This window comes from Trichoderma citrinoviride (genome assembly GCF_003025115.1).
Source record: "Trichoderma citrinoviride strain TUCIM 6016 unplaced genomic scaffold BBK36scaffold_3, whole genome shotgun sequence".
Taxonomy (NCBI): Eukaryota; Fungi; Ascomycota; class Sordariomycetes; order Hypocreales; family Hypocreaceae; genus Trichoderma; species Trichoderma citrinoviride.
This window is the reverse complement of record NW_020194711.1, coordinates 1,629,104-1,654,677: the sequence shown is the minus strand read 5'-3', so window position 1 is coordinate 1,654,677 and position 25,574 is coordinate 1,629,104. Positions and strand designations below refer to the sequence as shown.

At 52.1% G+C, this 25,574-nt stretch overlaps 9 protein-coding genes across 9 annotated transcripts; 7 read left to right on the top strand and 2 right to left on the bottom strand.

Moving 5' to 3' along the window:
• Nucleotides 1-1,181: 1,181 nt before the first annotated feature.
• BBK36DRAFT_1113353 (hypothetical protein) lies at nt 1,182-3,005 on the top strand (the record flags this gene model as incomplete). Its single annotated transcript, XM_024889901.1, has 1 exon — nt 1,182-3,005. The coding sequence occupies one exon, from the start codon at nt 1,182-1,184 to the stop codon at nt 3,003-3,005; it is 1,824 nt and encodes a 607-aa protein (XP_024752230.1).
• A 712-nt stretch (nt 3,006-3,717) lies between these two features.
• Nucleotides 3,718-4,550, top strand: BBK36DRAFT_1113631 (glutathione S-transferase; the record flags this gene model as incomplete). Its single annotated transcript, XM_024889934.1, has 2 exons — nt 3,718-4,057; nt 4,129-4,550. The coding sequence occupies 2 exons, from the start codon at nt 3,718-3,720 to the stop codon at nt 4,548-4,550; spliced, it is 762 nt and encodes a 253-aa protein (XP_024752229.1).
• A 1,394-nt stretch (nt 4,551-5,944) lies between these two features.
• Nucleotides 5,945-7,598, top strand: BBK36DRAFT_1139001 (FAD/NAD(P)-binding domain-containing protein; the record flags this gene model as incomplete). The annotated part of the gene is made up of 2 exons (XM_024893282.1): nt 5,945-6,429; nt 6,485-7,598. The coding sequence occupies 2 exons, from the start codon at nt 5,945-5,947 to the stop codon at nt 7,596-7,598; spliced, it is 1,599 nt and encodes a 532-aa protein (XP_024752228.1).
• Nucleotides 7,599-8,612: 1,014 nt separating this feature from the next.
• BBK36DRAFT_1113491 (glycoside hydrolase family 115 protein) lies at nt 8,613-11,630 on the bottom strand (the record flags this gene model as incomplete). The annotated part of the gene is made up of 2 exons (XM_024889920.1): nt 8,613-11,145; nt 11,209-11,630. The coding sequence occupies 2 exons, from the start codon at nt 11,628-11,630 to the stop codon at nt 8,613-8,615; spliced, it is 2,955 nt and encodes a 984-aa protein (XP_024752227.1).
• Nucleotides 11,631-12,629: 999 nt separating this feature from the next.
• On the bottom strand, nt 12,630-13,127 carry BBK36DRAFT_1157145 (cytidine deaminase-like protein; the record flags this gene model as incomplete). Its single annotated transcript, XM_024893992.1, has 1 exon — nt 12,630-13,127. One exon carries the CDS (start codon nt 13,125-13,127, stop codon nt 12,630-12,632), a length of 498 nt encoding a protein of 165 aa, XP_024752226.1.
• A 330-nt stretch (nt 13,128-13,457) lies between these two features.
• On the top strand, nt 13,458-14,478 carry BBK36DRAFT_1138998 (DnaJ-domain-containing protein; the record flags this gene model as incomplete). The annotated part of the gene is made up of 2 exons (XM_024893281.1): nt 13,458-13,593; nt 13,673-14,478. The coding sequence occupies 2 exons, from the start codon at nt 13,458-13,460 to the stop codon at nt 14,476-14,478; spliced, it is 942 nt and encodes a 313-aa protein (XP_024752225.1).
• Nucleotides 14,479-14,963: 485 nt separating this feature from the next.
• On the top strand, nt 14,964-15,882 carry BBK36DRAFT_1192374 (hypothetical protein; the record flags this gene model as incomplete). Its single annotated transcript, XM_024896765.1, has 3 exons — nt 14,964-15,105; nt 15,182-15,744; nt 15,808-15,882. 3 exons carry the CDS (start codon nt 14,964-14,966, stop codon nt 15,880-15,882), a joined length of 780 nt encoding a protein of 259 aa, XP_024752224.1.
• A 1,884-nt stretch (nt 15,883-17,766) lies between these two features.
• Nucleotides 17,767-20,252, top strand: BBK36DRAFT_1113252 (glycoside hydrolase family 81 protein; the record flags this gene model as incomplete). Its single annotated transcript, XM_024889886.1, has 5 exons — nt 17,767-18,936; nt 19,001-19,145; nt 19,207-19,505; nt 19,562-19,650; nt 19,778-20,252. 5 exons carry the CDS (start codon nt 17,767-17,769, stop codon nt 20,250-20,252), a joined length of 2,178 nt encoding a protein of 725 aa, XP_024752223.1.
• Nucleotides 20,253-23,497: 3,245 nt separating this feature from the next.
• BBK36DRAFT_1192361 (Ca2+ transporter) lies at nt 23,498-25,132 on the top strand (the record flags this gene model as incomplete). Its single annotated transcript, XM_024896764.1, has 5 exons — nt 23,498-23,732; nt 23,791-24,002; nt 24,074-24,304; nt 24,363-24,882; nt 24,939-25,132. 5 exons carry the CDS (start codon nt 23,498-23,500, stop codon nt 25,118-25,120), a joined length of 1,380 nt encoding a protein of 459 aa, XP_024752222.1. The 3' UTR covers nt 25,121-25,132.
• Between the last annotated feature and the right edge of the window lie 442 nt (nt 25,133-25,574).

Here is a 25,574-nt window from a genome sequence, read left to right as displayed (position 1 = left end):
GGGAGTTCGGTGCCATCCAGCTCACCATGAGACACCGAATTGGCTATTGGTCCAGGAAAGTCCCCTCTCAAGATCTCTTCGGAGCCCCCCACAACATAGGTCAAGCTTGGAAAATTATGCATCAGGATACAGCCCTCATTCTCCTTGAAACCTAACGCTAATTTAGACGGACTCTCGTGTTTGCCTTCGTCGGGCGGTTGCTCTCTGTGATGGAGGGAGTAATTCCCCCAGTTCGGGATGAGTTTACCAGTTATGGAGAAAGTGCTGAAGCCGAGGCTTGTTGTTGGCAAAGTTGTCTTTCACGGCCAGCCAGAGTAAGGCCGGCAATTTGGACACGGTTGTAGAAGCGCTCTGCGCAGGATTTAAGCGCTTGAAGGCTCTCATGATGTTGGTATACCAAGTCTTTGCGGGCCTTTAGCCCGACGTAGACGGAGCACAAGCGCCGACTCATGGCGCTTGTGTGTAAGTGTCGATTTCAAGAGAGATGAGCCGCGCGTGTCACGGTATATATGCATGTTCGTATGTACAGGCCGTCCTGGTTACTTATAGAAGTGGAATAATGCGAAGAGGGCCGCTGAGAAGAGCCGGATCATGCCTCATAACGAGCGTTACTTGTAGCATTCATCCAGTATAACAATATGCAACATGTCAATGTGAAAAAGACGCCCAGCGCTTAACCTATGGCTGATGTTTACCGGGTTTTGACGCAGTGCCACTCACCTTCTGCGGACCCCTGTCAGACACTGGATCCTGAAGAATTGCAGCCCACTGGCTCCGCCCCATGAGGCTGAATTGATGAGACTCTACATTTGGGCAGAGGAGTATGCCGTGTACTTCGTACGCTCTCACAGGATAACGTGAAGCGGGGACGGAAGAAGAGCTGGGGCGGGCAGTTGATGTTGCCTGCTCTTCGGCTTCAGGCTACGACATTATTTCCATTTTTCTACTACAAAACGCATCACAGCACATGATAATTGGAAAGGGAAGAAAGGGACCTCTATGGAGTGAGCCTACAAGTCATCCTTATGAACTAAGAGTGTAAGACTAAACTCAGCTCCAGGCAGTCGACGAGCTACAAATACTGATGGGGCTACAATATTCTCGGAAGCACGCATTGAAGCAAAGCGCAGCATTCAAGTCTAACTCTCATCCACTAACCCATATCATCTCCTCACTACACAATGGCTGAGGCATTGGCTGCCATCGGCGCCATCGCGGCGGGCCTTCAGCTTGCCGAAGGCTCTGCAAAAGCTCTTATAAAGACCATCCGCATCATCAAAGCACTTCGCGAGGTCCCTCCAAAGCTGGCAAAATACCTCCAAGAGATCGAAGCATCAACATCCCAGGTGGAACGTCTTTGCTACAACCTCTTACAAACCGAGTCCAAGTTCTACCAGCAGCTCAAATCATTAAGCCACACGGACGGGCTCATAAACACCTTGGCCACCCTCCACGAAGCCACACAAGAAGTGAACCAGTTTCTCCTCCCGTTCGCCGACTTCGCCCCAGCAGCGGCAACCAGAGCGAAGCCGGGTCGCTGGTTGTGGAAGTCGATCACATCATTGAAGATGGAAAAGGATTTGCCGCACAGGTTGGAGAGGCTGGAGCGGCTCAATGGCGAGGTGATACGTGAGCTTACAGCCGTGGGATTGCAAGTCCAAATGGCGACGCATAAGCTCACGGCCGCGAACAACAGCCTTTCTATTGAGGGCTTCGCTAGCATCGGAGCGCAGCTGACCGAGCTCTCGGTTGGTATCAAGACTCTCAGTCTAGCGGCTGCGCAGTCTCAATCCATCAGCATTCGCAGCGATAGCTTCGAGCGTGTCTCGGCTACCAGCTCGGGGGCGGCGAATCTGGATGAGAGCGATGCATGGTCAAATTCTTCGTCTGTAACTTTCTCCGAGTCTGGACTGTACAAGAGCTCATGGCAGAGGATATCGTCTCAGCCTCCGAGCCCGCAGACGGTTGCCCAACGAAAAGAACAACTCCGACTTCACTTACAGCGCGGCCTATCGTCGAGCCTGACAATAACTCCACGGGACACCCCTGCTGATGCCCATTTAAATCTCGCACTGCTCAGTATTCGGACCTTCTACACCAAGGGCAACTTTGATCCAGCACCGGAAGTTCTGCAGCCACGCTTTTGGAAGGACTGCAGCAACAGCATCTACTTCTTCAAGATTTCAGATTTCCCAAAGGCCCGCATGCTGCTCCAGCAATCGACTGCGATCAATTCTGACGAGATATTCACAAAGGGGTCAGCTACCGCGCTTATCGAAATTCTTAGTATATTGTCACCGATCAACACCGCCACCAACCCTGATGTTCGCAAAACCATGCTCCGTTATCTTCATGCCTTGGCGGTACAACAGCTGCCTTGCCAGAGCCCTATAATGGTTGTTCTATCGAGGCTGCACGAAGGCATGGAGAGTACAGACTGGTCGCTGAGGGCACTTACTTGCATCGTGGATCGCCTGTGCGCCAGCCTCGATCCAGCTAATGAACTGAGGGTGCTCGCTCAAAGACGCCTCATCGCCTTACTGCGCCGCAACAAGGACTACGATGAGGCACTACGAGTATGCAATAAGGCTTTGGAAGATATCAGGATGGCAACTGGGCCGGGATCCCTTCTGGAACGAAAAACAGCACGCTTGCTGGAGCACGTTTTTATGGACCAGGAGGACTGGGTGTCGGCTCTGGAAGTGTGCTTCGATATTGTCGAGCAAAGATTCGATGGCACCATTGGATTCAACCCAGATCCACAATGCCATGACGAGTGTGCCGTGTGGACAATGGAAGATATTGCAAAGATATACGAGAATAGTGGTAATCTGGAGGCTGCAATAGCATGGTTGAAGCAGGCACGGATTAGTGGTGGCATTTGCTGGGGGCCAGATATATCGCTGGGACACATTCATGATAAGCTGGTAGAACTGTTGGAGAGGTGTAAACTGCACGATGAGGCAAAGCTTTGGAGCACTGCTTTTGGGCCGGCTATGGTATGAGGAAGGGGGCGTTTTGATTCCCTACATGTAAATTGAGCGACGTATTTTCACAACAATCTTTAGAATTATTGACAATGGGGTCACTATGATAGCCATATAACACTAATAGCAGTATGGGTTGACTAACATTCGCAGGATGATAGTTATTGCCTCCATTCCCTTCATTGTGGGCATATACAGATGAGTATCAGTTACTCCGAGAGAGTCCTCGACCGCAGGACCACCTTCTCATTCCTTTACAGATGGGACCGAACAAGAGCTTCAGTCACTTCAGGTAACATGCACCGGCAATTACTCAGCTTCCTAAACTAATAATGATGCCCTTTGCGCGAATTTGTAACAACCCTCTTATCTCAAAGAAGATGTAGTCCAGAATTGCCCGAAAGGGCACCAGGTGTATGTCCCTGTCATGAGATCATCGCATGTCGTACAATGGAACCAAGCGTATTCCTCGCATTATATATCATCCAATTAGAAACCTCTCGAATTGTTGAATGTGTTCAGAGATTGTAACAATATGCGAATTGCAAGTGTGCGTATTTCTAAGCCGCCCTTCTCTCTTCGGTGGAGGGGTATTTATATGTTGCGCTCTCGTCCAGCCACTTACAAGATCACTCACGACGGAACACATACCATATCATTTAGCAGCAACTCTGTTCACGAGCGTTCGCCTCTTGATACCAGATTTTCTATCGACCGCCGTGATTCCACAATGGCGCCTCAACCTCACATCAAGCTGTACACGGACTCGACTCCCAACGGAATCAAGATCACCACCGCACTCGAGGAGCTCAGGCTCCCTTACGAAGTAGAGCACGTTGACATCAGCACTCTTCGCCAAAAAGAGCCGTGGTATCTCGAGATCAACCCCAATGGGCGCATTCCTGCCGTCGTGGACACTTTCGACGACGGCCAGCCGATCAGAGTCTTTGAGGGAGGCAGCATCTTGCAGTATCTGACTGAGCGTTACGACCCTGAGCACAAGCTCTCGTTTCCCAAGGGTAGCAGAGACTACTATGAGTGCAACAACTGGCTCTTCTTCCAGCACGGAGGTGAGCTATTCCGCGCAGAACTTACCATTCCTCTTGCAACCGCATCCAACTGACCACTTGTCATTCTTCAGGTATTGGCCCCATGCAAGGCCAAGCATCTCACTTCCTCCGCTATGCTCCCACCAAAATCCAGTACGGCATAGACCGCTACGTCACCGAAACAAAGCGCCTCTATAATGTCCTCGATGTCCAACTCTCCAAGTCCAAGTCCGGATTCCTGGTCGGAGACCACATCTCAATCGCAGACATCGCCGCCCTGTCCTGGGTCATCTTTGGTCCCTATGTGGATGTCCCGCTGGAATTGTTCCCCAACCTGCAGAAGTGGGAGGCCATGCTGAGTGCGAGGCCCGCCATTGCTAGGGGGTTCCATATCCCCAAGACGTTGGGCATCAAGAGCGATGATCCAGAGGGCGCGGCGAACTACCAGAAGCGTCATACGGATTGGATATACAAGGCGATGCAGGCTGAGAAAGAGGGCTTTGAGAAGAATTGATTTGAATGCAGCATAGATGGAACCGCATATTTCTTAGTAGCATGTATCGTTAACGCAAATGTTCAGATGACGTTTGAGCTACGGCTCATAATTTCTTCTTGTCCTCTCTTCATCCACACTAACAGGGTCGGGTGCATCGTCATTACAAATCGTACAGACTCTCTTTGTCCGACGAAGATGAAGAAAAACGCTAGGCACCAGCTTAATCCATATTGTACTAAATATTGCCCATACATTCCCAAGCAGTCCGGGCAAAAGGCTCGCTTACACGAGCAGAATACGCGCATCTCGCGGGACTCCCCGCATCACCGGGAGCTAACAAAGACCCCTTCCACTCTCGGAGATTTCCTTGTGGCATCTTATTTCCTGTTTCGGAAGTGTGATTTCAGGGTCCTCTACGCTCTTGAAGAAACAAGAACTGCTTGTCTGCCGTTGAGATAGACGGATTCTCCGTCAATCTAGTCATTAGTATCAAGTTATAACACTATTTGAGAAGAGCTCAGGACAGTGAGAGACCTGAATGATCATAGCAAAAGTGCAAACAGATCGAGTAATCCGGGGTAGCACACACCCAAAGTCTATCTCCACGAGCCTGATATAAGACGACTACAGATATCAATTCCGTGCTTTCGGAACTGCATGCCAAAGAGTGCGAAACAATGCGGATTGCCCTGGATAGGAAATAAGGGTTGCCGGACGCACATATTAGGCCGGGTAGGCTGCAGATTGCATCGCCAGTTAAAACCGCGCTCATCAGCCCATTCTTCAGCGGTCATATAAGGTAAGCATAACTCAATTGAAACTCGTGCGTCATAATGGACTCGATGCTTTCCAATCAATCTGAGCAAAATGTGATCTTGTGAGCGGTGTCAAAAAATGGATGGCCCAGTACACACGTAGTTGGCTGGAGGGGGGCGCAGGCTACCATACTATATGCGAAGGCTTTTACACGATCTGAGTATTATTCAGCCCGGCCAGAGCCAGAACGAGAATATTGAGTAATTTGATTAACGTCCAGCGGCTACTGGCCGGCGTATCACCACCCAACAGGTATAGGTAAACACCATGAAACAAGAGGATTGCTTTCAGATCAGGCCACATTCAAGACTCAACAAATGACTCTGCATGCTTTGTGTACACATGTGATATAGCAATAGCTGCTCTAAAACTACACCGATGTCGAGTACGGTTTGAGAACGTCCGACGCTGCATGCCAACACTTTACTTACAAACCATCCGCATGGCATTTCCGTCAAATGAGTATCCATCATGTACAGATGCGGTGCACTTGTCAATATAAAGGGGAATATGGTTGATCATCTTTCTCAACCTTTGCCATAGAATACCTTGAGCAAACTACCGACGGCCAATCACATGCTCTTCAATCTCCAAACATGCCTTCGGTCGACGCCTTGATTGTTGGTGCCGGCTTTGCCGGAATCTACCAGCTCTACAAACTCCGCGAACTGGGACTCTCCGTCAAGCTGGTCGAAAAGGGTGCCGACGTTGGTGGTACATGGTACTGGAGCAAATATCCCGGGGCCAACAGCGACTCTCTCAGCGAAGTGTACAGATACAGCTTCGACAAGGAGCTGCTGGTAACATACCCATGGCCGAACCACTACGTCTCCCAAAAGGAGATCCAGGACTACCTGAAGCACGTCGTGAAGCGCCATGATTTGAGGAAGCACATGCAGTTCGGCACTGAGCTGGAGTCCGCCTCGTTCGACAGCGCTACGTCTACGTGGACAGCTCGCTTCTCCTCCGGCGAGACTGTCGAGACCAGATATCTGCTTACTGCTCTGGGAACTTGGTCCAAGGTCAACTACCCTGACATTCCGGGCCTTGAGACGTTTGCTGGCGAAAAGTATCACACTGGGTAAGTCCCCATTCAACCTTATCCAGCGGAAACAGGCCCCTAACAAAGGTACCAGAAACTGGCCCGATAAGTACGACTTCAAGAACAAGAGAGTAGGTGTCATTGGAAGCGGCTCCACGGGGGTGCAAATCACAATTGCGCTCGAGGACCAGGTGAAGGAGCTCGTATCCTTCCAACGCACGCCACAGTACGTGGTCCCCAACGGAGACAAGCCCGTCACGGCCGAGTTCAGAGACAAGATCAACAAGAACTACGACCAGATCTGGGACGGCGTCTTCAACAGCTATGCTGCGCATAACGTCAAGGAGAGCACCATCCCTGCCATGAGCGTCAGCGCAGAAGAGCGCGAGCGAGTGTTTGAGGACCTCTGGCAGCAAGGAAACGGATTCCGGTTCATGTTCTCCTTTTCTGATCTCATAGTCAGCGAAGAGGCGAATGAGGAAGCCTGCAAGTTTATCCGCAAGAAGGTTGCGCAGATTGTGCATGATCCTGTCAAGGCTCGGAAGCTTTCTCCGAGGGGATACTATGCTAGACGACCCATTACTGCGCCGGGGTATTACGAGACGTTCAACAAAGAGCACGTGGACGTTGTTGATCTGCGAGAGGACCCCATTGTGGAGATCACCGAGAAAGGCATCCGCACGAGTGACAGGCTGCACGAGCTGGATGTCATTGTCTTCGCGACTGGCTTTGAGGTTGCTGATGGCAACTACCTCAATCTCACCATCAGCGGGCCTCGGCAGTCTCTCAAGGAGCATTGGGCGGATGTGACGACTTCTTACCTGGGAGTGTCCGAAGCAGGATTCCCCAACTGGTTTCTCGTCGTGGGACCACAATCCCCGTTCAACAACTTTCCGCCTACCATTGAGACGCAGGTCAACTTCATCACGGGCTTGATAGCCAAGGCCGAGGCGAAGAGGAGGGAAGACGGATCGGATAAGCCAGTCCTCATCGAGGCTACTCAGCAAGCGGAGGATGAGTACATGGATCTGTGTCGCGACATTCCGAGCAAGAACTTGTTTCGGAAGGGGAAATCGTATATTTTTGGTGAGAATATTGCAGGAAAGAAGCCGCAGATTTTGTTTTGGGTGGGAGGTTTGGCGAACTATCGAAAGGTGCTTCAAGATGCGGTGGACAACGGCTATCGCGGATTCTCATTCGCGTATTAGAGTCGGGCAGCGAGGCATCTCTTGGGGAGTGTGTATCAGAGACTCACTAGAACGCTTTTATTGTAGACTATAAACATCTTTTAGACTCTATCTTATGTGATCATATATAAAGCATGCACTGCTCCTATTATTGCCCGTGATTGGGATATCTATGGTTATAGCTTTTATTTCGCCACCTGAGTCCACACATTCGGTTTCACTGCAGAACAGCACACCTTCACTGTTGTATAGATGATAGTGACTTAATCAAGTTCTCAAATCGTAGCTCGTGGTGCACTGCATGGACGGCTATATGTCAGCTTCTGCCCAGGCGTACCACGCAGTGAGTGAAGCAGTGCTACCCCTAGAACACAGAGAAACACCATTCACAGAACGAAAACTCCTCTGGAAAGAGATAAATATCCTCTTACGCCATGGAAAGTCATGTGCCCACCAAGCAAGCCAAAAGGAACAAGAATACAAGAAGAAGAAACGCAAACCCAGCCTTACAAGAAAAGAAGCTACTATACGAAAATGTGCACCAAGACACGCATCTTCATCGTCTGCCCCTGCCGCAACGCCGGCTGCGTCGACTTCGGCAACGTCTGCAAAGGCCTCGGCCACATCGTCGGGGTCGACACCACCAGCTCCACCGTCTGGGACTACTGCAACTGGTGGATCGCGCATGGTCCTCCGGAGCAGGTCCTGAACAGTTATATCACGCCGCGGTGCAGGTATCTTGGCTGGAACGATGTGAAGACAAAGTTGTCGGATATTTGCGCCAAGTGCAAAAGGGAGTGCCAGTGATAAGGGAGTTAAGTAATAGCTCAGGTTTTCACGGTGGAAGAGCTTTTTTCAGAGAGCCATGGTAGGATCGTCTCTCTGTTCTCAGGATGGTTTGGAATAGCGACGTTCTCATAGAGCGACCTCTATGGTCGTACAAGACTTGAATAAAGTATTTGGATCAGTTATTGTATCCGAACATAAAAACCTTGACAAAGGAAACCGAAATTGCACCTATGATCCAAACCCATATTAGAATCCCAAATCAATCCGCAAGCTGTCCATCTGCCCAATAACACTCCCCCGCCTCACGCTTCGACTATCCCCCTTCTTCACATATTCACTCTCCGGCGGCCCCAGATACGTGTACCGCAAATCCCCAAGATCAAGAATCAGCTTCTCCAGACAGATGTTCTGGCTCCGAATCCGCACCTCAATCGTGTGGCTGCCCGTCGTCACCCTGCCCATGTTGTGGGCCTTTCTCCAGACGCAATCCATGACGGCCGTGGGCCACCCCCTGGGGAGGTTCTCGGCGTTGTTCTCGTCCTCTGTGAGACGGTATGTGCCGATGGGTCCTCCGTCAAAGCGCACGTCGTACTGCATTCTGCTCGTCTTTTCGGTTTCAAGCGTAGTGTTGAATTGGAGCTCGAGGTTCGTACTGTCGTGTTGCGAGAAGACGTAGATCGGGTAGCGCAGGAACGGAAGCTCGTCGGCCTTGCCAAAGTCGGTATCAAATGGTAAAGTAACAGCTCCTGCAATAGGCCGGCCCAGAGCAGGAAGCTGAATGTATGGCGCCGTGACCCAATTGCCGGCATCAATGGCCAAGTGCCCGCTCTCTTCGACAAAGCCCTCAAAGTCTGCAGGGACTCGGTTATTCCGGACACCCATGTGGACTTGTTCGTAGCCGTCACGAGTTCCAACGATTTCAATTATGACTTTTGCGTCAAAGTTAGCGGGCACTTGCGCCCAGTCGATGGTGATGATGACTCTGGTGTCGTCGTCTCGGGGCTTCAGATGCCCTTCGTACTGAGAAAGCTTGATCCACTTGTACTGCGGTCGGGCCTCCCACGAAAACTCCTTTGTGCCGCGATGGAAGACCTCAAAGTAGCGAGTCTGTTCACCATAGGGCGTAATGAATGGAAGGGTGACGCCGGGCTCGAGGAAGCCGCGGGAAGGGTGTGTTCTGTCAGAGTCCTCGTTGATATGGCCGGGGTTGATTCCCTCGATGCCTTCAACGGCTATTCCCATGTGGCCAACACTGGGGTTCGAGTCTTCTCTTGTCTGCACATAGCAAAGCCCATCGATCATATTCCGCGACGGTTCCGCACCGGTATCGCCGTAGCCGTAGTGAGGCTGGCGAAGCATGAGGTTCCATTTGCCATCCGAGATGGAATTGTACTCTTCGTACAGATCATGATCATCATCCATAAGATTGATGCACTTCTTAAGCAGGACGTTGGTCGTGTTTCGGCGCTGTTTGGCAAAGAGCTGATTTGTGTACTGGGCGACGCGCACTTGAGTGAAGATGTACGTCGCTTTGACAGGGTGAAGCACGAGCTGGAAGAAGGCAGACTTGTGTTCCTCGCCGATGTGTTTATGTATCGCCTGAACATCTTCCATGAGTTGCCGCCATCGTGCAATGATATTGTCAGCTTCATGGTACTTTTGGATGACAAAGGTAGAGGCGTCGATGTGGTCCTGCTTGCGTATCGCCACCAGCTTGTTGAAGTCATACCAGGACTTCGCAATCGGACCTGCGTACTTTTCACCAAACTCCCGCGTAGCAAGATGTTCAAAGTATTGCGGCAGACTGGTGGCCGTGATGGATGTGACATCCCAAGCCAGGTCAAACGCAAAACTCATGGGGATCTCCACAGGCTTCAAGTCTCCGACATTGAAGATCCATATGCGATTGGCGCCCCGGTAGTGAGCCAGCTGGAGCTGGTGAAGGGCCTTGCCCAGAGTGTTGCTGTTGATCCATCTGTAGCAGCGCGGGTAGCCCGTGTACTGGAAGTGGTAGTAGAAACCTGAGCCACCGGACCTCTTATTCTCCTCTTCCGTCGGGAGACGGCGCAGATTCCCAAAATTGTCATCTCCAAACAAGAGTGTCACGTCATCAGGAATAACAAGCCCCTTGTCATAGTATCCCTGAACCTCCTTGTAGAGCGCCAAGAGCTGCAGGACACCGTCTTCCTTGCCATAGTTCTTCTTGATGATGTCCCTCTGCACATCCAGCACTTCGGTGAGGATCTTGACGGGATCGCCTCCTGTCATGGGCACATCGCCTTCGCCTCGCATTCCCATTGTGAAATAGGATTCGTAGGGTACGGCCCTCTCGGCTCCTTCTTCAAAATACTGTGTGATCTTTTCCTTGTTTGTATCCCAGTTCCAGGTGCCTTCTGGCTGAGTAGTGGACCACTCGTTCATTGCCCTTTGCATCGGCTCATGGTGAGAGGTGCCAATCACGATACCATAGGTATCGGCCAGCTCCTGATTCTTAGGGTCATCCACGAAGAAGGATCGTCCGGGATACGGATAACCTCGCCACATAGCAGGCCACATGAAATTCGCCTTGAGTCGTAAGAGAAGCTCGAAGACGTAATGGTACAAGTTGGCATCGAACTTGGGGCCAAACTTTTCGTGAACCCAGCTGTCCATGCCGGGGCACTCGTCGTTAATGAAGATGCCACGGTACTTGACGCTGGGCTCGCCATTGCGTGTCGTCACAGGCAGAGCAAAGATCTGCTGCTGCCTTTTCGGAGGCACATCAGCCCACCAATGCCATCTATCGATTGACAAGTTTGTTAGAATCGGCTTCCCATGTGTGGTTTAGGACGACAACACTTACGGCGACACGCCAATCTGCTCCGAGAGAGAATAGGTTCCGAAAATGGTTCCTCGTTTATCGCTCCCGGCGATGACCAGAGCATTGTCATAACCCTCAAAGGGATCACGTATAGTCGTTGTGATCCAGGACTCCCATTTCCCCTCAATCTGGTCAAGATCAATCTTGCCTTGGTCTCTTAAGAGCTGAATCGTCGGCGACTGAGTGAGAGAGCCAATGACGATACATGACCGAGCCGGAGGAGCCGAGGGGCAAGCCTTGACAATGGGGTTGCAGTGTCGCCCAGTGACCCTTGTGAAGTCGCTGGATAGATTGTTCGCCGCAATGGAGACGCCTGTGTAGTCTTCCTCATCGACAAAGATCTCGGCGCCGATGAGGCTGAAGCCGCCACCCAGCTCAAAGGAGACTACCTTTTGTTCAAGCATAGTGCTCGCTGGTGATGACCTTCCAGGCTTGAAGAAGAGCGGTGAGATGATGCAACAGCACAGAGAGACGACAGACGGATCGAAGGCTATTTGTAAGTGGTGAAGCGATGTATGGCATGAGGGTCTCAACCGAGTACACCGAGCATCAACCCATAGACGACTTCCAGCTCTCTCCGTGACAACGTCACGAGGAACTGGGTGTTCGAGTCGCGTAATACAGCATGGAGGTTTCTCCTCACTTGCCGGACACCACGGGATCGGCTGGAAAGCCGAGGGGATGGCGGATAATATCTGTGGAGAGCCGTGTTGAGCAGGGATTCGAGAAGCGATGATGCACTAACCAGAGGCGTCGAAGATGACGATCAGCTTGGTGAGAGTCGTGAAGCTCTGGGCTTGAGAGTGTGGCAATTAATGTAATGGAAATGCGCAAATATCAATACATCAATAAAGTAAAGAGATGATAATGCTTTTTTCTTTTTGCTGACGTCCAATTGATGGGGCGATGAAGGTGCCGAGTCTCTGTAGATGGTTGAGGAGCAGAAGTTGGTCTTAGCAGCCACTGGGTTCATCAGCGGTACAACCCCGCGTTTACTGCACCCACACCTATTTCAGTCACCAACAGGTACATGAAGCTCCAGTCTTACCGGCAAAACATGTAGTGCGTAGTTCATTTCATTCTTCAATTGGGAGACCTTGAATCCCAGACGAATATAGTAATGCCTTGCTGCTACAGGACAGAGTCAGGTCTGTCTATTGTCATTGTTTGACATGTTGATGAATATGCATAACCATTCTTACTCGAGGCGATCATGATAGTTACACGCATCTATAACAACTCGTGAAACTATTGCTTTCTAGAGACACGAAGTGGTCAAGAGCTCTATGGCATTGTCGTAGTCAGTCGTCTGAAGTTCAACCCTTCCATTGTATTTATATCACGAGCAGCAAGTCAGCTGGCTCATGGCCAAGCAATGATACCCTCTTACATCGACAACGGCATCAAGACGATGCGTGACCAGCTGCCGCCACCGCAAGGATTTCCTCTTCGAATCCAGCCACATATTCCACCTCAACGCCGCCCCCTTCCAGCAATTGGCGGCCAGGGTTCTTTCCCACGAATGTCTCGGGCTCCAAGACGCCCACGTACACCTTCTTGATCCACGACTTCTGGCGCAGAATCCGCTCGACGCACGGCAGCTTGCCGCTGAGACGCTTGAAGCAGGGCTCGACGGTGGTGTAGAGTGCATGCGGGCTCTTCATGACAGCGTCAAGGCCTTCTTCCGTAGTGGAGTGCTCTTCTGCGAGCTTCAAGAGACAGCACTCTTCGGCGTGAGTGTTTCCAGGGAGCTCCAGCGTGTAGCCCTCGGCGGAGATGTGGCCGTCGTCCAGCCTCATGAGGAGGGCACCGACCCGGAAGTTGGTTGGCTTTGGCGGGGACTTCTTGGCGAGTTCCAGAGCCTGCCGCATGGCCGCCTTGTGACTTTCTGAGGACGCCATGTTGTGTCGAATCTGCAGCGAGGGGCAGTTGATCAATGCGGTTGTACGTTACAACTCATTCTGTGTGTGTGTGTATCTGACAAGTTGCACATAGAGCATATCGTCACAGAATCCGCAACCAGCTCAATTGCCTGAAGGGGTCAACAGCTCCGGAAATAGGGCGGCAGCTCGTTAGTGGACCCCCGGCTGCCGCCTCCATTAAGCTTAACGCGCTGCGACGCGTGACGCAGCTGCAGCTCCAAGTCAATCCATCAGCCTACCCTCCCCTTCTTTGTCTTCTGCAACCACACCCGAGACACCTGCAGCGTCGCATCGAGTCGAGTCTTGGACATGTCGGACCACGAAGACGTCGTCGACGGCGAGCCGCCCTCAATAGACCCCTACGAGGTCCTCGGGCTCGAGCGCACCGCAACTGCTGACCAGGTCAAGAGCGCATATCGAAAGGCAGCGCTCAAGAACCACCCGGGTGGGTTGCACAGACAAGGCGATCTGGACGCATCATGACCATGGGCCAAGCTTTTACTGACATACGTCGACATCTGCAGACAAGGTCCCCGAGGAACACAAGACAAAGGCTCATGAGACCTTCCAGAGCATCGCATTCGCCTACGCCGTCCTCTCAGACCCCGCGCGACGAAAGCGATACGACACCACCGGATCCACGTCCGAGTCCATTGTCGACTCTGAAGGCTTCGACTGGAGCGAATACTATCGGGAGCAGTACAAAGATGCAGTTTCAGAAGATTCCATCAAGAAGTTTGCTGCGAGATACAAGCACTCTGACGAGGAGAAGGATGACCTGCTTATCGCCTACGAAGAGTGCGAGGGCGACATGGACCAGGTTTACGAACGGGTGATGCTCAGCGACGTTGTTGAGGACGACGAACGATTCCGCAAGATCATCGACGAAGCCATTGAGACGGGCGATGTCCCTGCCTTTGCAGCCTACAAGAAGGAAAACAAGCGGAAACGGGCCGCTCGCGCCAAGGCTGCGAAGGCCGAGGAGGCGGAAGCAGAGGAACTAGCCAAAGAACTCGGTGTTCATGACAAAATCTTTGGCGGCAAGGCAAAGGGCAAGAAGGGCAAGGGGAATGCGGAGGACGACTTGGCAGCCCTGATTCAGAAGCGACAAAAGGACCGCGCGGGAGACTTCTTCAGCCACCTTGAGGAAAAGTACGGTGCGAAACCCAAGGGCAAGGGCAAGAAGCGCCCTGCGCAGGAAGAAGAAGACGAGCCATCGGAGGAGGCGTTTCAAGCTGCTGCGGCCAGGCTGAAGAAGGCCAAGACTGCGAAGAAGGAAGAGGAGCCTGTGTCAAATACAGGCCGTCGATCGACGAGGTCTCGCCGGTAGTTCATGAGTTATATGTCTGCTTTTGGGTATGGGATACGGGCTGGGCTGTTTTGCGCCATTGTATAAGGAAAGGAACGGGCTCGGAATACGGGATCAAGGCGTCACGAAGCGCATGTTATTCAGAATATGTGATAATTGATCGATACTGAACGTGTCAAAATGAATTGTTCAGTGACATTTTAGGATTTCTCCTCAGCTGCAGGACCCTCTCGTGCCGTGACTGCGATGCTGTACATGAGCTTGCATGTAGGCACAGGAGCAGGCAGAGGCATGTAAGCTCCCGTGAGCTATGGCGGGGTGTCAAGCCGTGACGCGCCACAGAAATTCACGGCCTTTTCCCAAAACCGCATCTCCTCCAACCCTGTGCGTCCTCTCCTTTTTCTTTCTACAACGACATACCGGAAAATGATCGCAGAGCCAATCGCGCCGGTATGGGGGTATGCGCTTGATTCGCCCGTGAATCAAGGCACCAAGACGCACGTTCCATGACCGAGGCCACAAAAGCTGTCGGAGCCACTTCTACACTCTACCCGCGTTACTGCTTCCACCTTTCGCCCACCGTAAATACCTGGTGTCTGCTGCGCGCCGCCGAGGTCCATGCTCTCGATCAACATGCCGGCTTTGAAGGTATGCGTTCTTAACCCGAGAATGGTTCTCTTGCTATGATGGGTGGCAGTTGGGATGCTTACCGTGCGCTTCAAAGGGGAATGCTTCTTCTTTTACCGAAATCTCCCGATCAAATGGGTGCGTGTCGTTGGCATCGTAGTTGCCATCGAGCAGTACGCTCAACGACGAATCTACGCCATTGACGACAGCAGCGGCATGAACATCTCCGCAGTGGTTACACTCCCAGCTCCTGCAAAGGCAAAGAACGAATCGACGACTGCCGGCGAACGACCTACCAACAATGATGCGCAAACTACAGACGCGCAAGTGCCCGATCCGTATGCGGACATTGACGTGGGAATGGTCGTCGATGTGAAAGGGGGTGTGTCGTCGTTTCGTGGCGAACGGCAGATGAACGTTGTCAAGATGGTCATTGTGAAGGGCACGGCGCAGGAGGTTGCGCTCTGGGAGAAGCGGGCGAAATTTCGGCGCGAGGTTCTGGATGTGCCGTGGGTGCTTCGCGAGAAGGATGTGCGTCGATGCCGTCGGGAGGCAGAGCGATCTGAGGCCGAGGCCAGGGCCGAGCAGAAGAGGGCCGAGCAGAAGAAGGCGAAGAAGTACAACATGGACAAGGACAAGGACAAGAGCAAGAGCAAGGACGTCAAGGAAAGAAATGCGAAGCAAGCTACGAGCAGTTCAAGAAACAAGAGCTCGGTCGATGAGGATGCTGCGAAGAGGGTGCAGAGGATGCTCCGGGAGGGCGCGTCAAGTGGGAGATTCAGTGCTCTTGGATTATGATATGACGCTGGGCTGGGCTGGACAATGACTCCAAGGCGGCGGATTGGATAACGACCTCAGACGTCAGGTGTCACTTTTGGTGGAAATGAGTATCTTTGAACAGTTCAGGCCTTGGAGGTCCCGCGGTGCTTCTACAAGCTTGCTCATCTTGCTGGGATACGGCAATGCAGAGAGACGTTACCCATAACACCAAGGAATAAGAGATGTCAGTGGCATCATGGACCAAGCAATTAAGAACGAAGAATCACAGGCCTCAAATGGCATCACTAGCAAACTCTACAAGCCAATACGGCCAAACAGTAGCCAAGCACGAAGTTCAGCTACTCCACAGCAATCATCACGTTTCCCCTCAAACAACCACATTGTTTGTTTACTTGAAAAGTTTCAAGTCAGCTCATACCAGCCACAACACCCCGGGCAACACCATAACCCCTTGCAGCGTGCGGCTACCCTAAACCAACCACTCATGCTCCTAGGAAAGGGAGGAAAACAAGGAATTAACAAGAGAAGCTCTCAAATTTGCAGCTGAGGAAAGAGAGAAGCTGACCCGTGACCCACTCACTGACGTCTTCTTTCCTCACCAGATTTAGAGCAAAGAAAGCAGGTAACACCAAGCCTCGTCACTTCCTCTTTCTGCAATTATCGCCAAGGGAACAGCTGACTTAATCAGTCACTGTATATCGACGACGGAGGTGCAATCGAAGCCCTCCCTCTTCTTGAATCACCTGTTAGGACCTCTTGCTGAAAAAAAGCTCAATCTTGGAGGATAAAGCAACCAAACGGTACTTCCTGCCAAGGTACTTATATAGACGCGAACCGTCTCTGTCTGTCTCTCAATCATTCGCCAAACCACCTCCGAGCTCTTTCATCGCATCCCGCTCGCCCTACCTAGAAAGCCGTTCCTATTTTGCATCACGTACATTTGCCTCTCTTTTTCGGGGGTTTTTTTTTTCTTTGCTCTTTGTCTCTCACCTTGCTATACTTCTGGATATATCTTCAAAGCAAACTTTTGTACCTTCAATCACTATCGACGTTACTTCATCCGCGCACTCGACACCTCTGCCGTGAGCATTACCAGCTCGAAATCCGTCCGACAAAGGTATGTCCAAAGCAGACAAACCTCACTGTTGATTGTCCTATACTCTCTGTGGCATCTCTGCATTCCAGGCCTCTGGGATTCGGAGTCGGTCATGCGTGGATGTGAATCATTTCCCCCACACAGCATCTCATGGACACCCATTCCTCCGTCACGATGGGCATTATGGGCATTCCAAATTCCACGCTTGAAGTCATCGCTTGCTATTAATAAAACGACATGTCTCGCACTCTCGTCATTCAAAGGTCTTCTGACTTGAGAGTTTCAAGTTCGGAAAAGATCTCCCAGCCCATGTACCTATATATGGACAATTTGAAATCCTTGCCTCTATCATGGCTTCACCTCATCGTATCGTATCATTGCTTTGCTGGCTGACACTTACCCAAGGAATTCACGCTCGACCCGGCTTGGATACCGGTCAAGATCGCTTTGTTTCTTCAGCAGAGGCCGTGGAATCAAAACCCCTGACCAGGACTCAGTTGCGTTTTCCGTTCTCTAGCGTCCTGCTGAACGAAACTCTGGCCTCTAAGACGACTGTCTCAGAGTCTATACAAACCGCAGAATCATTTTCTTGTGCCCAGAACCGCCTCACGACGACTATTACCGTAACCGCAAGCTCTTCACCATCCAGGACGACAAAATCACCCGAAGCGCACACCACTCCGACAAGCAAAACCGACTTCGACGGTCCCCACGATTCGTCCCAAGCGCCAACTGCAGAGACTACGGTCCGGTTTAATACTCGGATAGCCGCCTCAGGGACAGCAGTCCTTCAACCAGCAGCCACCATGGTGTCAAAGAATATCTTCGCGGAGCCCATTGATGTCAAGCTGCCGCCGCCCCAAATCTCGACTCGCAAGGATCATCCTGTTCCTCGAAAGGGAATCGCGGAGAATGCACCTCTTCAGACCAACAAGTTCTACTCCAATTTTTTCTTGGAAGATCAACGATGTCCGACTTTCACGTTCCCCTACTCGCTCGCCTGGGCTGGAGGCAAGGGCACGACGGCTAGCTGGGGCATGGCGTGCTCTCATACGGAGGCAAGCCAACGGGTCTTCGGTAAGGAGAAGTTTAATGGTGCTTCGTCCTATTACCTCAACCCCGTCGGCATCCAGTCCTTGGTCCTCTCTGCCAAGGAGCTTGGAAAAGATACGAAGCTTTCCATTGACAGCATGACGGCCTTTTCGGCACGCGTGCATCTCAGCAAGGATGGCGGCTCTCCTCCTGCAATGTCGTTCCCCTTGGTGCAGGGCATGGCGTACATCACGGCACAGTACAGCGGCGTGACTCCGGTCATCCAATCTGGTGTATTCTTCAAGACTATGACTCGAGTTACACGAGATCTCAAGAAAGACCTGGCCAAGTTCACCTTCAATCTGGAGGATGGCTCAACTTGGCTGGTGTATGCCTGGAGGACAAAGGGGGATCCGCTGGACCTGAAGGTGACCAACAATGGCCTGGCTGAATCAAAGGCGCCGTTTTACGGTGTCATCCAGGTCTGCAAGTGTCCAAAGAGCCAAATATCCGAGAATATCCTGGACGATGGCGCTGGCATATATCCCATCTCACTTGAACTGACAGGTACCACTCGCGGACTTGAAGGCACCTACTCGTTCAATTTCCAGATCGACGGACATCAGAATGGCAACCTTTACATGTACGCTCTCCCCCACCATGTCGCCTCGTTTGATCAAGAAACATCAAGCCGCATACAGAAGGAGACGCAGCTGCAGTCGACCACCAAGGGCCTTGCCACACTGGTCAAGGGAAATCGCTGGACCATGGTGGAGCCTGCAATGCCGGTGGGCATGTCGTTTGCCCCCTGGGATCCGAAGAAGGGAAGCATCGAGAAGCTGTCAGACCACGCGAAGAGCATCATCCGCTCGGCCGCCGCGAAGGAAGTCGCACAGAACATGATCTCACAAAGCAATCTTGATTCCATGTATTTCAGCGGAAAGGTGAGGACTTCCCGTGTCCCCTGGCTGCGACGTATGGGTTTCCAGCTAACAACTTGTCTTCTAGGCCTTGGCCAAGTTTGCGACTATACTATATGTGATCAAGCACATGCTGGGCGACAATGCGCTGATGCAAACTGGCTTGGGGCAGCTCAAGGCGGCATTTGCCACGTTTGCGGCCAATGAGCAAAAGTTTCCCCTTGTCCATGAGAGTGAGAGATTCCCATCACTTTGCTGTAGCCTAGTGATTGATGCTAACGTGATGGCTTGCAGCTGCTTGGGGTGGTATTGTATCGTCGGCTAGTTATGTCACTGGAAACTCTGGCGCCGACTTTGGCAACACGTATTACAATGACCATCACTTCCACTACGGCTATCACATCCTTGCTGGCGCCATCATTGGCCATCTCGACTCGGACTGGCTGAAGCAGAACAAGGACTACATCAACATCCTCGTTCGCGACGTGGCCAACCCCAGCGCCAAAGACAAGCTGTTTCCCATGTGGCGCAACTTTGACTGGTACCACGGCCACAGCTGGGCTCACGGTCTCTATGCCGCTATGGACGGCAAGGTGCGCTTTGGCTCCAAAAACACGGCATCGCTTGACTGGTTGCTAATAGCTCGCAGGACCAAGAATCAAGTTCCGAGGACATGATGCACGCATATGCCCTCAAGATGTGGGGCAAAGTGAGCAAGAATGCCGATTTGGAGGCAAGGTAAGGAAGTGTTGCGAAGCTCATATCCGCTGATGCTGATGTTCATATTCGTGCTTTGTCCTTTCCCTTCTTGCCCCTTTTCGTTGTATGAAGAGAGAGGCAGGCTAGCTGACGCCAAGAATGATAGGGGCAATCTTCAGCTCTCCATCCTCGCCCGAAGCCTGCAGAACTATTACCTGTACAAAAATGACAACCAGGTGCAGCCCAAGCAGTTCATTGGCAACAAGGTGGCGGGCATCCTATTTGAGAACAAGGTGGACCACACGACGTATTTCGATCCCAACATCGAGGCCATCCAAGGCATCCACATGATTCCTATCCTACCCTCGACGCCGTTTGTGAGGCCCAAGGAGTTCGTTCAGGAGGAGTGGGATGCCTTTTTCAGCAACGGCCGAATCGACGACATTGGCAATGCCTGGAAGGGCATCATCTGGGCTAGCTATGCGTCGGTTGACCCAAAGAAGGCCTGGGAATTCTTCAGTTCACGCTCGTTCAGCCCCCAGTGGCTGGATGGCGGAGCATCGCTGACGTGGTTCATGGCTTATTCTGCCGGTGAGTCCTGGGTACATTCGCTAGAGCTGAAGTCATGGATTGGATGCTAACAGGCAGCAACAGCGCTTGGGGGAATATGATACTAGAGGAGAATGCCCGTTTGGGGTTGCTACATGGAAGCTGCCTGGTGGAGGCTTGGAAAGGAACCGGCGGTGCGGCTAACTGAATGCTGAATCTGTCGTTTGTATAAGTTCCGTGGGCCTGCCGGTGTGAGGCTGAGCAACTTGGCGGCGGGACAAGGCGGCGTTGGAGGCAACTCTGGAGTCCACGGGAGGCGAGGATTTGGCCGGAAAGGGCATTCGTTCTACTTGGCCTTGTTCACCTGTTCCGGGCTGTTCCATGTCGGAGGCACGGGTTCGGCGCTGACTAAGGCCGGGTTGACATCCGAAGCCGTGACGTCGTCGGGCATCTAGACGGGAAGCTCGGGATCGCTCACGCCGGACTGGCACGAGGAGTCGTTACCTGATATTGCGGCATTCTAGCTTATTAGCAATACAAATATTGGTACATTTGCCGTCCTTGTGCATTTGTCATGCTGTTTGACTCAGTTCTGTGTTTCCGAATTTTTCCACTGTTGAAGATGGGCGAATGGCGCTTCCGTGGTGCAATGTAACAAGAAGCAGCATGCGATTCCCACGTGCATGCAATGCAATCAACGTGCTGTGGTAAGCTGCTTTACATGTATGTAGCCCCCAACTATCGATAAGAGGTCGTGCAAAGGGGTGCTGTGTGCGAGCCTTGTTTCATGGCTTTGAGACATGCACTGCGAGCCGGACTGCGTACAGCCCTTGGAAAACACATCATTGAAGCGGGAGCCGTTCGGTAGGAGGTCGGCAGCGGGGTCGGTTTCTAGAACAATTGTCTAACATTTGTCATATATTATAACATCAACATCAGGTGAGAGGGTCTAAAGCTGTAGTACTAGTATGTACGATTGGTACCCAAGCCAAGGGGCCTTAAGAAGTACGCTTATGCCTGCTATTGGGGTCACGCGCGAGGAGTTCGGGGAGATGTTTGGTCTGTTTCGATTAAGCTTAACTTTGGCGTGAGAAGGAGGTGGATTTGGAGATTGAGGATTGGGGCTATGAGGAGGCGGTGCAAAGAGGAGAGTTACATAGACAGATGGAAAAATGTACAAGTTTGAGGAGAGGGTTGCGTGTGCTACGAGAGCGTGCTTTGCTTGGTGTTTGTACGAGCAGTTGATGCTTTGTGATACCAGATGATTGGATCCAAGGGGGCACGTGTGTGATTGGTAGGTGGTGAACGTTTGTCTCGTTGGCTTGCTGAATGTTTCCTCGTTGGAGGCTTTGGAGGTATTTTGAAGCTTGAATGGGCTTGAAGGGATGGGTGCACGAAGTTGTTTAGTTTCCATTTGATGGTTTCCTTAGTAGACGCCATCGGACGGCATCCTCCGTGCTTCGCCTTGTACAAGTTGTTCAATAGAGGCATGCCTTCTTCAAAGGAAAAGCGTGTTTCGGAGCTGAATCGTGCAATGACGTCTTGGATGCATGCGGGTCTTTCCCCACCCTGATTTTCTGATGCAGGAGAAACCATCATTATGTCATCAAGCAACAAGCTTTTTGACCCACCCTGCGCATGTTTCGAGAGACGCTAATCGGATCGTTGTGGCCTTTGATGGAGATGGTAGAGGTACACGAAGTTTCAGCGGCAGGAAGGACTCTTCATGGATGGGATGGAGATGTTGCTTCTCCGCATTTGATGCTTCAATCGAGGGATTAGTCGGCAATTGACAACTCCCGCGGCTGATACGCGAAGGTGTTGGTAAGGTCATTCTGCGCTCAATACCTGAATCTACGGTGAAGACGCGCATGGCTGTCATACGAAGTAAAATAGGTACTAATGCAGCCGCGGAGGGGGGAAGGAGAAGGAGGCCTCCCGACAGAGATCTCCAAGAAATCCAGATCGCGCGTGCCAAGCCGGCCAGGTAACTCGTGCCTCGCGGCCTGTTTTCCTGGCGGTTTTGTTCTGTCGGGGATTGACAAAAGTAGAAGAGAGGTAGTAATCCAGATGATGATACGCTTCAAAAGCAATCAGTAAGCCGGTCATCAGACAAACCACAGCCTCGGGCATTGCAAAAGGGCGGAATGAGAGCGTTGCTCTTTTGGGGTCGGATTGCATGTCGAGGTACAGGTACTTCCGGGCTTCAGGCACAGTGACGATATTGCCTGGAGCTGCACTACGGCAAGGTACGTACTACGTAGCTTCTCGCGCCGGCTCATCCACTCGCTCGATTCTTGCTTCTCTCACGCCGCAATCGACAGCAAACAACGCCTCTTTGTTTTGTTTGGACCGTCCAATTCCAGGTTCCGTTTCGACTCGCGACGCCTCGAGTGCTTGTACTGCTACCTGTGCGACCGACTCGAGATCTTTTCTGGCCCGAGTTTTCGGTTGTTGCCGTTGCCCGCCGTCTCCGGGGGGGACAAACATTGACCAGACCAGACGAGACATCGCCATCTTTGTGTGGCTCTTCCGGCGCTTCCAGCCATGGTCCTGGGACTGTGTAAGTGAACATCTCTTACCTTAGCAAGACAAAGCCCAATCCAGAGCCTTCTCCTCGCCTTGCAAATCAAACGAGGCCTGTCAAGTCCCCAATTCCAAACCACTGCCTCGTTTCTTGCTGCCAAGCCCTGCCTCGTTTCTTGCTGCCAAGCCCTGCCTCGTCGCCCTGGTGCTATGCCGGACTCGGTGACATACAGACCATCTCCGTCCTCCCCAGCCTAAAACAAGGCGCCACGCGCACCTCAAACAAACGCTCCCGATATTTAATATCACTTATTATTTGATTCTGCTGCCCTCAAACCCACCCCCAATCCCAGCCTTGCCGCCGGTTACCCCTACCTTACATCAATACCTTATATCCCTGCCTCGCCACTTTTTATTACCTGCGTCCCCATCTTGCGACTGCACTACATCATAGCGCCTCAATAGCTGCAACTCTCGCTCTCCATATCAATCGAGGTGATTGACTTTTCATCGTGGCTTTCGTCACTGCTCGCTGTTTCCTGCTTCCTGCCTCTCGCTGCGAATAGCGCCAGCTTGCAGACTCTCCCTCGCCTCACGCGTGCAATTGTTCTGTCATCTCTCTTTTCGGTTCTCCTTGTTCTCTCATTGCGCCGACGACCAAAACGAGCCTCGTCCTGCGCCGCGTTTCCCTTTCTCTACAACCTCCCAGAAACATAATCCCGCTCGCTGCGTCTTCTCGTCAACTAACCGTGCTCAATTGGTGTCGCCAACCGAAGTCAACCTCAAACGCTCGAGAAGCATTCGAGTCACGATGACTTCTAAACCGAACGCTACCGTTGCCAGCGAGCGCACGCCGCTCATCAACGGCGAGAGCGCCTCGTCCAATGGCGCGCACCACCACATCATCGGCGGCCACCACCCCGAGCGATCACCGGCCTTCCGGTTCTTCTTTGATGCAAAGCACACGCCAGGAAACGACAGCGACAAGTTTGTCGTCCGCAGCCTCGCCTACACCTGGCATGTCACCAAGGTGACGCTGCTCAGCAGTAAGTCCTGGAGACATTGAGCGCAATGGCTGTATACTGACGATTCTCCTTCCTTCAGACTATGTCAACTTTCTGCTCATCATGGTCCCCATTGGCATCATTGCCGGCCGCCTCGGCTGGAGCCCTACCGCCGTCTTCACCATCAACTTCTTTGCCATCATCCCGCTTGCCGCCGTCCTGTCCTTTGCGACCGAGGAGATATCTCTCAAGCTGGGCGAGGCTCTGGGCGGACTGTTGAATGCTACCTTTGGAAATGCGGTTGAGTTGATTGTGCGTTGCGCATATCTCCCACATGTGACGGGAATTGCTATGTTTCGAATGAGACGCTGACTCTTCGGCAGGTGAGCATTGTGGCTCTCAGGGACAATCAGATCCAGGTTGTGCAATCCTCCATGCTCGGATCCATCCTGTCCAACTTGCTGCTCGTCATGGGAATGTGCTTCCTGTTTGGCGGTCTTCGGCACCGTGGCTCCACCGGCGCTGGTACGGAACAGACTTTCTCGGCCGCTGTTGCGCAGACTACATGCTCTCTCATGGCTCTGTCGTCCGCTTCTCTCGTGATCCCTGCCGCGGTACGTGTTCCCCCTCGTCGTTCTTGGGTGTGACGAGCTATATCTGACAGCATTCTAGCTCTACGGCGTCCTCGACCAGAAGGATCCCAGCAACGGCGACAGGGACCGGAGCATCCTGGTTCTGTCCCGCGGCACTGCCATCATTCTCCTCATCTTGTATGCTCTCTACCTCGTCTTCCAGCTTCGCACGCACAGCAACCTTTTCGACCCCGAAGACCCGGTTACCGGTGAAGGACATGAGCCCGAGGAGCCCACCATGGGCCCCATTGCTGCCGCCGCCGTCCTCGTCGTTGTCACCGTCCTGGTCGCCGTCTGCGCCGACTACCTGGTCGGGAGCATCGACGCCCTCGTCGAGACTACAAATATCAGCAAGGCTTTTATCGGTCTGATTCTAATCCCCATTGTCGGAAACGCGGCGGAGCACGTTACTGCTGTAGTCGTTGCTCTTCGCAACAAGATGGACCTGGCCATGGGCGTGGCGATTGGCTCCAGCATTCAGATTGCGTTGGGCGTCACTCCCTTCCTCGTTATTGTCGGGTGGATCATTGGACGTGAAATGACGCTTCACTTTGAGACTTGTGCGTACACTTATGATCCAAGAGCTCCCGTAGTGGAAATGCTAACATTTGTCCAGTCGAGACCGTCGCTTTTGCCGTGTCCGTTTTAGTCGTCACTTACGTCGTCCAGGATGGCAAGTCCAACTACCTCGAAGGCGCCATGCTGTTTGGCCTCTACATCATCATTGCTGTCGCTTTCTTTGCTACGCCCGGTGACTTTTTGGACAAGGCAACGGACCTCGTCAGTGGCGGCAACTAAGCGCCGAGTGCCGGCGACCTCCATACATATCGAATACTACCCATTACCGGTTGAGGATATTCCCACCGGCCCGAGAATACGGCCATGACTTGCGCCGCTATACATAACCCAATAGCATCTGTCTACTCTCTTATGGACGTATGAACTGTCCATATCCACTGCCAAGACAAAAACCTCGAATCGAAATATCCTAGCTTGGCCTACCTTTCCTATCTCTTCGAGTCACTGTACGATATTTCATGTTTTGCTGCAAATACGAAGAAGCTGTCGGAAGATGCAAAGGAGAAGGATAGTGCTGGGTGTGTCGGGTTAAAAATGCGTGTCCCTAGAGGGGGGGAAATGTCTCTTTTGTTTTTTTCTCCTGTACTTCTTTTGGGAAGGGGGAACCACAGCAGGCAATCGGAAGGCGTCGAGTTTCTGCATGATTGATAAATGAAAAGTCTACAAATAAAAT